The sequence below is a fragment of the Pogona vitticeps genome, chromosome 4 (genome assembly GCF_051106095.1).
Source record: "Pogona vitticeps strain Pit_001003342236 chromosome 4, PviZW2.1, whole genome shotgun sequence".
NCBI classification, from domain to species: domain Eukaryota; kingdom Metazoa; phylum Chordata; class Lepidosauria; order Squamata; family Agamidae; genus Pogona; species Pogona vitticeps.
Window position 1 is genome coordinate 158,732,774 of NC_135786.1, and position 12,624 is coordinate 158,745,397.

The 12,624-nt window shown below is 38.6% G+C and overlaps 1 protein-coding gene across 1 annotated transcript in view; it reads left to right on the forward strand.

Annotated features, from left to right (window-relative positions):
- CDYL (chromodomain Y like) overlaps positions 1 to 12,324 on the forward strand; it is a 192,505-nt gene extending 180,181 nt beyond the window's left edge. Inside the window, exons 6-7 of the mRNA XM_020789833.3 lie at positions 6,676 to 6,819; positions 10,274 to 12,324. Of these exons, the coding sequence (XP_020645492.1) occupies positions 6,676 to 6,819; positions 10,274 to 10,432 (303 nt within the window). The 3' untranslated portion in view covers positions 10,433 to 12,324. The remainder of the gene's footprint in view (positions 1 to 6,675; positions 6,820 to 10,273) is intronic.
- Positions 12,325 to 12,624: the final 300 nt, after the last annotated feature.

Genomic DNA, 12,624 nt, shown 5'->3' on the forward strand with positions numbered 1-12,624 from the left:
TGTTTTCTGGGACGGATTCCTCGCTGCACAGGCAGCGAAAATGACTATGGAGGATCTTCTCTGGATGGTGAGTTTACAGCCCTTTGGAACGCATTAAACAGGTTTTAATGCGTTTCAGTGGTTTTTTCTTTTTGCATTACGTTTTCGTTCTACAGCGATTTCGCTGGAACGAATTAACGTCGTAATGCGAGGCACCACTGTATTTAATTAATAATGAGCTTTCTAACAAGTTAATCCTCACGCATCCAGTATAAGAACTTCAACTGACTGAATTCTTAGGCATTATTGACCCCAATGAGAATTCCAGTGTGTTGAAGGTTAAGATGAGCATTTTTCTTATGGATGATTATTGAAAGTGTGTTTTGGATTTCCTGACAACAGTTAGCATTCCAGTGTCCACTCCAAATGGGGCCAACCTACCGTCCATCATAGGATATTACTCTGCTTCTGTAACTCGTTGTTAGTTGCAGTTATATGCCATGAAGCTGGTTCGAACAGAATGACCACCCCAAGGCTTTCTAGGGATAAAATACTCAGAAATGGTTTATCAGTTCTTCCTTGCGGGCGACAGTCTGAAACTATGCAGCGTGCCCAAGGCCTTATAGATGGCAGGGCACATAATGCTGGATGATCTTGTCTGGATTCTCTTCTGAATTCTGGCCCCAGGCTGCACAGCCAGGTGCTCCAACCCACTGTATTCTATCGTCGGCGTTTAGTCGTGTCCGACTCTTCGTGACCCCATGGACCAGAGCACGCCAGGCCCTCCTGTCTTCCACTGCCTCCCGGAGTTCTGTCAATTTCATGTTGGTTGCTTCGCAGACACTGTCCAGCCATCTCATCCTCTGTCGTCCCCTTCTCCTCTTGCCGTCACACTTTCCTAACATCAGGGTCTTTTCCAGGGAGTCTTCTCTTCTCATGAGATGGCCAAAGTACTGGAGCCTCAGCTTCAGGATCTGTCCTTCCAGTGAGCACTCAGGGTTGATTTCCTTTAGAATTGATAGGTTTGTCCTCCTTGCAGTCCAGGGGACTCTCAGGAGCCTCCTCCAGCACCACAGTTAAAAGGCATCAATTCTTCGGTGGTCTGCTTTCTTTATGGTCCAGCTCTCACTTCCATACATCACTACAGGAAAAACCATAGCTTTGACTATTCGGACTTTTGTTGGCAAGGTGATGTCTCTGCTTCTTAAGATGCTGTCAAGATTTGTCATTGCTTTCCTCCCCAGAAGCAGGAGTCTTTTAATTTCGTGGTTGCTGTCTCCATCTGCAGTGATCATGGAGCCCAAGAAAGTAAAATCTGTCACTGCTCCATATCTTCCTCTTGTATTTGCCATAAGGTGATGGGACCAGTGGCAATGATCTTAGTTTTTGGATGTTGAGCTTCAGACCATTTTTGGCGCTCTATCATCCTCATTAAGAGGTTCTTTAATTCCTCCTCACTTTCTGCCATCAGAGTGGTATCATCTGCATATCTGAGATTGCTGATATTTCTTCCGGCAATCTTAATTCTGGCTTGGGATTCCTCCAGTCCAGCCTTCCGCATGATGTATTCTGCATATAAGTTAAATAAGCCGCGGGACAATATACAGCCGTGTCGTACTGCTTTCCCGATTTTGAACCAGTCAGTTGTTCCACATCCAGTTCTCACTGTTGCTTCCTGTCCCACATATACGTTTCTCAGGAGAGAGATAAGGTGGTCAGGCACTCCCATTTCTTTAAGGACTTGCCATAGTTTGCTGTGGTCCACACAGTCAAAGGCTTTTGCATAGTCAATGAAGCATAAGTAGATATTTTTCTGGAACTCTCTGGCTTTCTCCATAATCCAGCGCATGTTAGCAATTTGGTCTAGAGTTCCTCTGCACCTTCGGAATCCAGCTTGTACTTCTGGGAGTTCTCGGTCCACATACTGCTGAAGCCTACCTTGTAGGATTTTGAGCATAACCTTGCTAGTGTGTGAAATGAGTGCAATTGTGCGGTAGTTGGAGCATTCTTTGGCACTGCCTTTCTTTGGGATTGGGATGTAGACTGATCTTTTCCAATCCTCTGGCCACTGTTGAGTTTTCCAAACTTGCTGGCATATTGAATGTAGCACCTTAACAGCATCATCTTTCAATATTTTAAATAGTTCAACTGGAATGTCATCACCTCCACTGGCCTTATTGTTAGCCAGGCTTTCTAAGGCCCACTTGACTTCACTCTCCAGGATGTCTGGCTCAAGGTCAGCAACTACGTTGTCTGGGTTGTCCGGGATATCCAACTCTTTCTGATATAATTCCTCTGTGTATTCTTGCCACCTCTTCTTGATGTCTTCTGCTTCTGTTAGGTCCCTCCCATTTTTGTCCTTTATCATGTTCATCTTTGCACGAAATGTTCCTCGAATATTTCCAATTTTCCTGAACAGATCTCTGGTTTTTCCTTTTCTGTTATTTTCCTCTATTTCTTTTCTGTTATTTTCCTCTATTTCTTTGTTATTTTCCTCTATTTCTTTGCATTTTTCCTCTATTTCATTTAAGAAGGCCCTCTTGTCTCTCCTTGCTATTCTTTGGAAGTCTGCATTCAATTTTCTGTAACTTTCCCTATCTCCCTTGCATTTTGTTTCCCTTCACTTCTCTGCTATTTGTAAGGCCTCGTTGGACAGCCACTTTGCTTTCTTGCATTTCCTTTTCTTTGGGATGTTTTTTGTTGCTGCCTCCTGTACAATGTTACGAGCCTCTATCCAAAGTTCTTCAGGCACTCTGTTCACCAAATCGAGTTCCTTAAAACTGTTCTTTACTTCCACTGTGTATTCATAAGGGATTTGGTTTAGATTATACCTGAGGAGCCCAGTGGTTTTTCCTACTCTCTTCAGTTTAAGCTTGAATTTTCCTATGAAAAGCTGATGATCAGAGCCACAATCAGCTCCAGGTCTTGTTTTTGCTGACTGTATAGAGCTTCTCCATGTTTGGCTACAGAGAATATAATCAATCTGATTTCGATATTGCCCATCTGGTGATTTCCATGTATAGAGTCACCTCTTGTGTTGTTGGAAAAGAGTGTTTGTGATGACCAGCTTGTTCTCTTGACAAAACTCTATTAGCCTTTGCCCTGCTTCATTGTGAACTCCAAGGCCAAACTTCCCTGTTGTACCTTTTATCTCTTAGCTCCCTACTTTAGCATTCCAGTCCCCTAGAATGAGAAGAACATCTTTCTTTGGTGTCAGTTCTAGAAGGTGTTGTAAATCTTCATAAAATTGTTCAATTTCAGTCTCCTCAGCAGTGGTAGTTGGTGCATAAACTTGGATTATTGTGATGTTGAAAGGTCTGCCTTGGATTCTTATTGACATCTTTCTATCATTTTTGAGATTGTATCCCATTACAGCTTTTCCCACTCTTTTGTTGACTATGAAGGCTACTCCATTCCTTCTACGGGATTCTTGCCTACAATAGTAGATATGATAATCATCTGAGCTGAATTCGCCCATTCCTGTCTATTTTAGTTCGCTGATGCCCAGGATGTCGATGTTTATTCTTGCCATCTCCTGTTTGACCACTTCCAGCTTCCCAACGTTCATAGATCTTTTATTTATTTATTTATTTATTTATTTATTTATTTATTTATTTATTTATTTATTTATTTATTTATTTATTTATTTATTTAATTTATATCCCTCCTATCTGGACTATAAGTCCACTCTAGGTTCCTATGCAGTATTTTTCTTTGCAGCATTGGACTTTCCTTTCACTTCCAGGCACGTCCACAGCTGAGCGTCCTTTTGGCTTTGGCACAACCACTTCATTAGCTCTGGAGCTACTTGTACTTGTCCTCTGCTCTTCCTCAGTAGCATGTTGGACGCCTTCCGACCTGAGGGGCCCATCTTCCAGCGTCATATCTTTTAGCTTTTTGTTTCTGATCATGGTGGTCTCAGTCTAGTTGTTTTAGCTTTTAATAGTTCAGACTTGATTTCATCTAGAATTTATTTACTTGTCTTTCTGGCAGTCAGTGTTATACATACAGGTCTCTTCCAGTACAACAGTTCAATTTTTTTTCTCAGCTCTCTTCATTGTCCAGCTTTCACATCTGTACATAGTAATCATATGTTATAATTCCTTCTATTGGGTGGAACATTTGGGAAGAAAAATAGTATTCCATTGGCACGAAGCAAAAGGGTTGTCACAACAGCATTTGTTTTTGTAAATAGCAGATGCATAAAACTGGGGGATATTGTTTACACCTGTTCTGATCATCTTGCAGATTGCAGCTTTACATTATAAATCTAGTGTTGATTCTTCAATAGAATATGACTCTGAGGCCATAAAATATGGAGCATAAGGGTTAATATAATTTATATAAAGAGAACAAATTTTAATCTACATTTGTCAACCTAAAAAAAAGTTATGTGAGTAGTTTGTGGCAGGCTCTTTTTCTTTTTCTTACTAATTACTAGTTCATATTCTTATAAAATAACTTAGCCTGAGAAACATATACTTTTAATGCCACCAGAAATTATGTCCTCTTGTTAAATTTTTAATTTAATTTAATTAATTTTTAATTAATTTTTAATTCAGTACAGTAGGGAAGGTATTAAAAGCACCATTAGAAGCCTATAGACAGCACTGAACATTTTTGCACTCTGGCCATGCCTTCTGATATCACAGTGATCCTGGCTGTTGACATTTATCAAGGCCTCTGATTGCCATTAGCTTAAATTGGGGGATCTGATATTATAATGTGACTTACCAATGCTTTCTTGGAGTTGCTTAGTGTACTAGCTAGGCAAGTTTGAAATAGTGGCTTTGCATTTGATGTCCCTTAGCAACTGAGAAAGTTAATCCTTTTCATCTTTGCCAGTATTCCATATGCTTTCAGGTTATACCTTCCTGGTATAAAAAATGCCATTGGCCTTTGAGCCTTTCAGTGGAAATGGAGACAACATCCTGTGCATTTGTATGCAGGAATTAGGAGCTTTGATCTGATGCACAAAGAAATTTGGAGCTTGAACGTACACAGCTGAGTGCTTGGCTGCACCTGAAATCAGCAGTAGTCAGCATGGAATGTGTGTAGAAAATATGGCAACACTGGTTTCATTTAAAACAAGTCTTTTAACTAAAACTAAGTGAAGTTGAAATAGTTTCTCTTGGGCAAACTAGACTGCTATAAAGATTAAATGAAGTCAAAAAGAATATGTCTAACAGAGTATCTCATATTTTTTGCATTCCTTTTCAGCAAAACCTGGGAACTGCCTATGATAATGTTTTGTTTCAATCCAGTCCCAAAACTCTCCCACCGAGTTGAGTGAGCTCCATGTCAGGATCAAACTCAGTATCTACTGCCAAAAAAGAGAACGTGTAGTATTGCAATGTTTGTTTATCTCAGTGTGGCACTAATATTTTTATTTACCAGATCTGCTGAGAGGAAGGATTTGTCTAAGAAATTATGTCACTAGCATCCAAGATAAAGAGATATAGAGCTACAGTAATGAAAAGCTATGGAATTTATGGATACAATTAAAATAACCTTGTTAAATTTGCACAAGAGCTGGAGTTCTTTGATCTCTATGTAGCTGAAATCCCCTTGTGTATGTTACACTTGTGGAAAGGTGATGATGTCACCAGCTGGGGAAATTTTTTTATAGTTATTGACTTCCACCTTCTCTCCTGCTGCTTGAATGACACAAAAAGGTTCCTTTTTTCATATGGGAGCCATGGCCCTAAAGGAAGAAATATTTAATTACTGATAATCTTCATCTGCCAGTGACATAAACGCTCTTTTGGACATGTAACGTATGCAAGAGGAATTGGCCAGTATCTTTATTCCCTTCTAGTTATTACTGTGATGTTTGATAACATTAACAACAAAAATGTGCCATCAAGTTAATTCAAAGATACAGTGACTTTTTCCAGAGTTATCTAGGTATATATTATTCAGAAATGGTTTTTCATTCCCTTCACCTTATTCCTTACAAACCTTATCCATATCTAGATTTGCAACCTCTCTTTGCACTTATGTCTTGCTACAAGCTTTGATGGGTCAGTCATCTAAAACTAATTTGAATAGGTGAAGGTTGGGATGAAGTGTATATGTGCTTGTTTTTATTTTCTTTTGATAATAGGGTGGGGAAAAGAATGTTATGATGATCTTTCCCTTTGACAAGTATCAGATTGCTTAATTTATTTTTTACTCCTTTCATTATCTGATGCAAGGATTTTTATTGTGGATTTGGCAATATATGCACGCTTAAAAAAATTATAATCAGAGCAAGGCTCCTTGTTCCCTTGATGTTTTGTTTACAGGCAGATTTGCACTCCTGGAAGCCTCCTTCACAGCCCTACCTAAAACAGTTGTTCCTCCTCTCTGTGGTCAGAATTCCAGTGGAATGAGAAGGTTTTGGCAGAAATATTCATGGTGGCTGCGAAGGCCATGAGAACAGACCTCCCTTTCTAATGTCACAACTTCTTTTAAGACTCTAGCGAGAGAATTCTGCTTCATCTTGTCATCTGTTGAATGTTGTTTTTGGGCCACTGCATTATAGCCTTAATTTGTTTAGTTTTGTTTCATCTCCAGGAAAATAGGGAAACAGATGAAAAGTAAATAGTGTAATCAAGGGAATTGTTCTAACTGATAGAGGCATTTTTAGAACTGCAGTTTTTTTCAGTGTTATTTATGTCTCACTATATTGAAATAACTTTTTGTCTTCCTCAGGCAAATGAAATGTTGTTTAGTGGAAGGAAGCTAACTGCACAAGAAGCGTGTGCAAAAGGACTCGTATCTCAAGTTTTTTGGCCAGGAACATTCACACAAGAAGTGATGGTTCGAATAAAGGAACTCGTCACATGTAATTCAGTTGTAAGTTGCTTTTAGCTTCTTTCATTCAAGGTTGAACCAGCAAGAAAACTGTATGATTGACAGTCATCATGAGTGGAAGAATTGCTGATGCAGAATTTTTGCTGCTGCTCCTTTGGAACCTCTTTCAGCCCAAGAGTGGCATTCAATTTCAAGGATGTTGTTTGGGGCTCAGTCCATTGGTAGGCAGGGCCTGAGACAAAAAGGTAGAATCCAGGATCCCAGCATGTTTTAGTATAAAGCTCCTGCCAAACATTAAGCCATAAGAGACTCATTTCAGCCTTTTAGAATGGAAAAAAAAAAGAATGCAAAACATGGGAAACCAACAAGCAGTGGTGTCAGAAGGAAGGAGACTTGGCCATCTGGAGAAACCAACTGGCACCCCAGGGCCTAAGCTTCCTTACCTGTGATATAGTCATTACAGCACATTATTCACTCTTCCTTTAAGTATATACCCAGATGCAAGTCAGGAGAGCTTTGCATGGAGAGGGAAGCAAACTGATCCAGTGAATAGCATCCTAGCATCTGATAGTTAGACATATTTCTAATGCCTACAATTAATAAGCTATCAAAACTGTTCAGGGCCCTTTTTTGTAAATCGGGGGGGGGGGGAAGTGTTCGGATATTTAAAAGTAAGACTAATTTCTGTAAACATAAGGATCACTTGCACTGAGCAGGCTGACTAAAATATTTCTGTTCTAGTTTGAAACAGTAAATGAAAAGGAACATGAGGTCCTTTTCTCTTTTTGTGCTTTTTGAAATGCATTTGATACCTGAACAGAACTTTTAAAGTTATGGGATTCTTTGTTGTGTTTGACTGGACAAAATACACACACACACAAAAAAACTTACTCTTGTCGCATCAAAGTATATACGTGGTTTCATCCCACACATGGCCATGCTTACATAATAACAATATGCTTTCATGCAATGCAGAGGCTGAATTCCATCTCAGTTAAAGTCACAGCAATACAGTAAATGCAATAAAGTTATTTTAACATTACATAATAATTACTGATAATATTTTATGATCTGTATTAATTTCTAAGTTATTCATACACCTTGGCCTCAGGATAGATAAGTCTTTAACAAATAAGTAATCTAAAATCCACTGACAATATTTTAAGTGTTGTTTTGAATATATAAATCACTTTATGCTACGCTAGTCTTTTTAAGAGTAATTCCATGTTGTTTACTAAAATCTACTGATATCTCAGTGAGACTTCTAGGTGTGGCTTGCAGCTTCAACCTGTTTGGATTTAGTGCATAGTCTCGGAAAGAGATGCTTATATAACCAGATCTATCACACAGACAGCTGGCACCCTCCACAAACCAACAAAGACTGGGGTGATATAAAGGGCTGCATTCACATTACAGATTTCTTATATGCTCCCCAACCTTAATTATACCCGAGGGATGCACATATTTCTTAACTAAGTTGCTTAGAGCAATTAAATCTCTGTCATGCTTAAACACAGAGACAAGTGTAACATTTATTCTTAATTCTAACACTACATAATAGAGAGTATAGTCTTGCAGAAATGTCACTTTTGGTGTTAACTTCTTGTCAATCATTGACCACTTATTTAAAATTTATGGTGATGTATTCTACTGCACTGGTGTGGAGGAAAACAGATGCCCTCATACAGTAAACCCTGTTCAATGGTTAGTTTCCCTAAATAAGTGGAGGGAGCAAGGACCTCATGCTGCAGCCTTGCTGTCTCCACTCCCAACCTCCCTGTGGTGCCAGAAAGGTCTGAAAAGGAACTGTAACTACGCCTTATTCAAATGAACATAGCTGCAACTCTCCATACAGTTGAAATTCCAGCTCATGAGAGTACAACCAGAAGCTTGTTAATGAACAGGAGTTTGCAGCTGAGACTTACACTGTTCCCTGATGCAAATGTGAATTGGTAATAGGATTCTGGCCAGCATTCAAAAAACTTTCCACAGCACTACATCAGTGGAATGCTATTTGCCTTGACTGTCTTAAATTTAGTAAAGAAAACTATTAATTAGACAACAATCATTCTGTATCTGAGATGTTTTTCCTTTAGCCAAATGTAATTGAACTGAAATATTTTCTAGAATACAAAAGTTACATTCAAATGTTGTCAAAGTTTCACATGTAACTTAGTGTTCCTGTGGAAAATGTATCATGTCTTAAAAGGAAGCCGAAGAATATACACATCTCTATGATCATTATGCAGATTTTTTTTTCTTTTAATGGAGTTAGAAGTATTGATATCCTGATTTTAGCATGCCTGGAGAGCTATGCTCATAAACCATACGTGCTTCCTCTGTGCAGTCATCTAAGAAAATTAATTACAGTGTTGACTTTTGATTACATTACATTAAATCCTATGGTATAAATTTATGCTGATGGAAACTGATGTCATTGGCTGGTGCAGGTAAAATGTAATTTAAAGTATTTAAAGGCCTCTGACTCCCCCATTCCCTGCTGTAGATTCATAGGCTCGCTAAGGCTTTCTTTTGTTGTGTGAAAACCTTTCAGAGCCTTAGGACAGAAGGGGGAAGTCTTTAATTGCCAAAAATCACAACCAGATCACTGGTGGCTGGTGGTGGCAATCTGGTGATTAAATGTTGCCCACTCGTGTCCCAAGGCTCCCAAGAGATTCCCTGGGGCAAAAGGAGCCATAGAGAGCATCAGAATCTAAAAATAGGGTTTTAAGAAGCTTTTAATTAATTTAAATTATCAGAAGCTTCCACCAGTATAAAGTTATGCCAACTGGATTTTGGCCATTGTTTCCATTCTGGTTGCTTATTATTTGACTGGAATTGTGCTCATTTATTTATGTTGCATCACCTCTGCTGTTCATTTCAGTATGAAGTTGCAATTAAAGCTGAACTGGGGACAGAGTTGGAAATATCTAAAGAGAGAGAAAAGTGTAGTAAAGTAATAAGACATTGTGAAGTAAAGGAATAAATCTATTGGTGACATGTTCTGGTCTGTCTTCCTACATTTTGCTACTGTCATGGTGGATTTACTAATGTAAACTTTGCTGGGGGCCACAAAAATGACTGGGGTGCTCATGTAGTCTGCTTGCCACATGTTGCCCACTCTGGTGTAAAACAATAGAATAGGGGGCCTTTTAAAGCACTTTTCTTCATATACAGATATGTGTATCCACTGACTTCTCCATCCTTATATCTTGTTAAGTATGTCCCTGTATATAGTCTGTCACATGCCTTTCTTCTGCTAAGTGAACGGCTGTTCACTCTTGCAAGTTAAAAGTGCTGCCTTTTAGGATACTGCTGTGGGGAGGGCAGAACCTGCTTGTCCATCTGCAGGATGCAGCTCACAGATGTATTACATCTGCCAAACACGGCTGAGCAAGTGTACTTCTGCACACATCTTATATACTCATCTTAATGGTGGTACATGTATAATTTTTATGTTATCTTGCTTATGTGTTGGTTTTTTTTTTTAACGTAGGTACTTGAAGAATCCAAAGGTTTAGTTCGTAGTATTATGAAGATGGACTTGGAACAAGCTAATGATAAGGAGTGTGAAGTTCTAAAGAAGATTTGGGGTTCTGCTCAAGGAATGGACTCAATGTTAAAATACTTGCAAAGGAAGATAGATGAATTTTGAAGAAATGTGCATTGACACTGGAATTGTACTTACTGGGACGTCTAGATTTCATGGATGCCCTAACTGAATTTAAAAATCTAACATAAAACTTGCCCCATGCTCAGAAAGTGTGGGACTAAAACCTGAAAATGTGGTTTTATTGTTAAGGGTTTTTGTTTAAAGAAAAAAAGTACTGTATGTTAAGCATTGAACAAATTTCCTTTCTCCATATATAGATATAAATATATATATTATATTTCTTTATATACACAAACTAAAAAAATGTAATGGAGTGCACTACCAAACCTTTGTCTTCTACTTTGTTATCATTGGCTAGTACTGTATTAGGAGAAAATGGCAGATAAAATGAGGAGTTGCATTGTTTTCTATGTGGCAGGAAGGCCCTAAAGCAATGAGATATTTTTTCACTAGAGTACAGAACTAAAACGGGTATTGGCCAGCCCTTACTTTCACTGCCCAAAAAAGTCAGTCAAGAGGAGGCATCGCCTTGAATTCTGAGGAAGGTTAGAAATACCTCAAGTACCGATGTATTCTAAAAATCAATTATTTTTAAAAAGAATAAAACCCTGCAACAAAATGTATTTTCTCTCCTTGCCCCGCCCCTCAAAATGAGTGTGCTCAGGATTTATGGTATATAAAAACACTCAGTCCTACTTGTTTTGGGGAATATGCCCAGTTCTTACCCAGATAGCATGAAGAAGCCAGTCTCTTATGGGGGGAAGGAGCTTCGTTTTGCAGTATTAGTGAATCACTGAAATACCATATATTCTATGGATATTTTAAATTATACCTTAGTCTTAGTGGGTTTTATAAAAGAAAATAGTGTTTTTTTAATTATTTTAACTACATAATTGCTTCTGTTGCTGAGGGTGGGAAAACTATACTACATATAGATTTTTTGTTTTGTTTTTTGGGGGTTTTTTTTGTTCTTCTGTTTGCTGATTTAATTAATGAATTACACCAAAAATGTGTACTATGGTCTTTTTTTAGTTTCACGTAGAATATATTTTATTTAATAAGTTAAAATTCTTTTGGCACACTATTAAATATTACGTTTTTTTTAAAAAACTACCTTAGATGTTTAATGTCTTTTTGGGGGGAGTCAGTGCTTTTTCATTTTAGTTACACACTATGGCCCTGATCCAGAGATCTTTCCATGTAACAACAGGCTGCATTTATTCTGCGGTGTATGAAGATCTCCACCATAAAATCAGGCAGTTGTTGCAGTTTGCTAATAGCCTGTTGGAGAATGGGTGGCAGATTACGCTTCAGGCAGGAGAAGTACCTAGCATACACAGAACACCTGGATGCGAAATGTCTGTCTTCTCAACACACAGTGTGTGTGTCTCCCCCCCCCCCGAACACAGTGCACACTTGAGCACATGGGACTGCATCCAGAAAGGCAATTTGCTTATGAAAGCCTATCCTCATGTGCATATTGCCACTTCTGGATCAGGATGGATAATAATGCAATGAGCTGTACAAGAGTGCCCTGTGTAAATGGACTTTGCATTCCTTTCCGGAGTGTATGTTGATTCCTGGCTTCAGATACTGATTAGTACTTGGGTATCTGTGCTTGCAATCTTACTGAATGTATGAAGAATTGTGGGTGGGTGGGGGGAGGGGAGGGGGAAATCAAACCTTATTTTTGTACAGTTTGGAACTTTATACTTGGAGCCTGACCACCTCATCCTAACGGAGAGATGTACAGTGTGTAAATCTGCTTTTACCTTGGATTGGTACAGTATTTTTGCATCTGTGGGACCTACTTTTTTGTTGTTCTCGTAGTTTGAACTATATATAAACTGTACAATCTGTAAAGTTTTTATAGAATAAATATTCAGCTGTGAACTGGTTAAAATAAAACTAATATTTCTTAACATCTCTTAAAAGTGCTGTCATGTGTACTCATCCTTTCACTACCCTACACATTTCCCAATTTGTTGTAGTATCGGTGCACACTGTAGGTTTTGCTCAGACAGACTACTTTTTTTTCATTTGTCGGTAGAGCAAATTTCAGAAAGCATATGAAATGTCAGCAGATCAACCCTTCAATCTGTTATACTTCTTAGATGCTGGGATGTAGATACAATGGATTAGCCTTTCCTTTCGGTGTCAAGAGGAATGGTTAGTTTCTGCTAGAAACCGCATTTGCATTGTCTCTTACACCTGGGGAGGGGGGGAATACATTA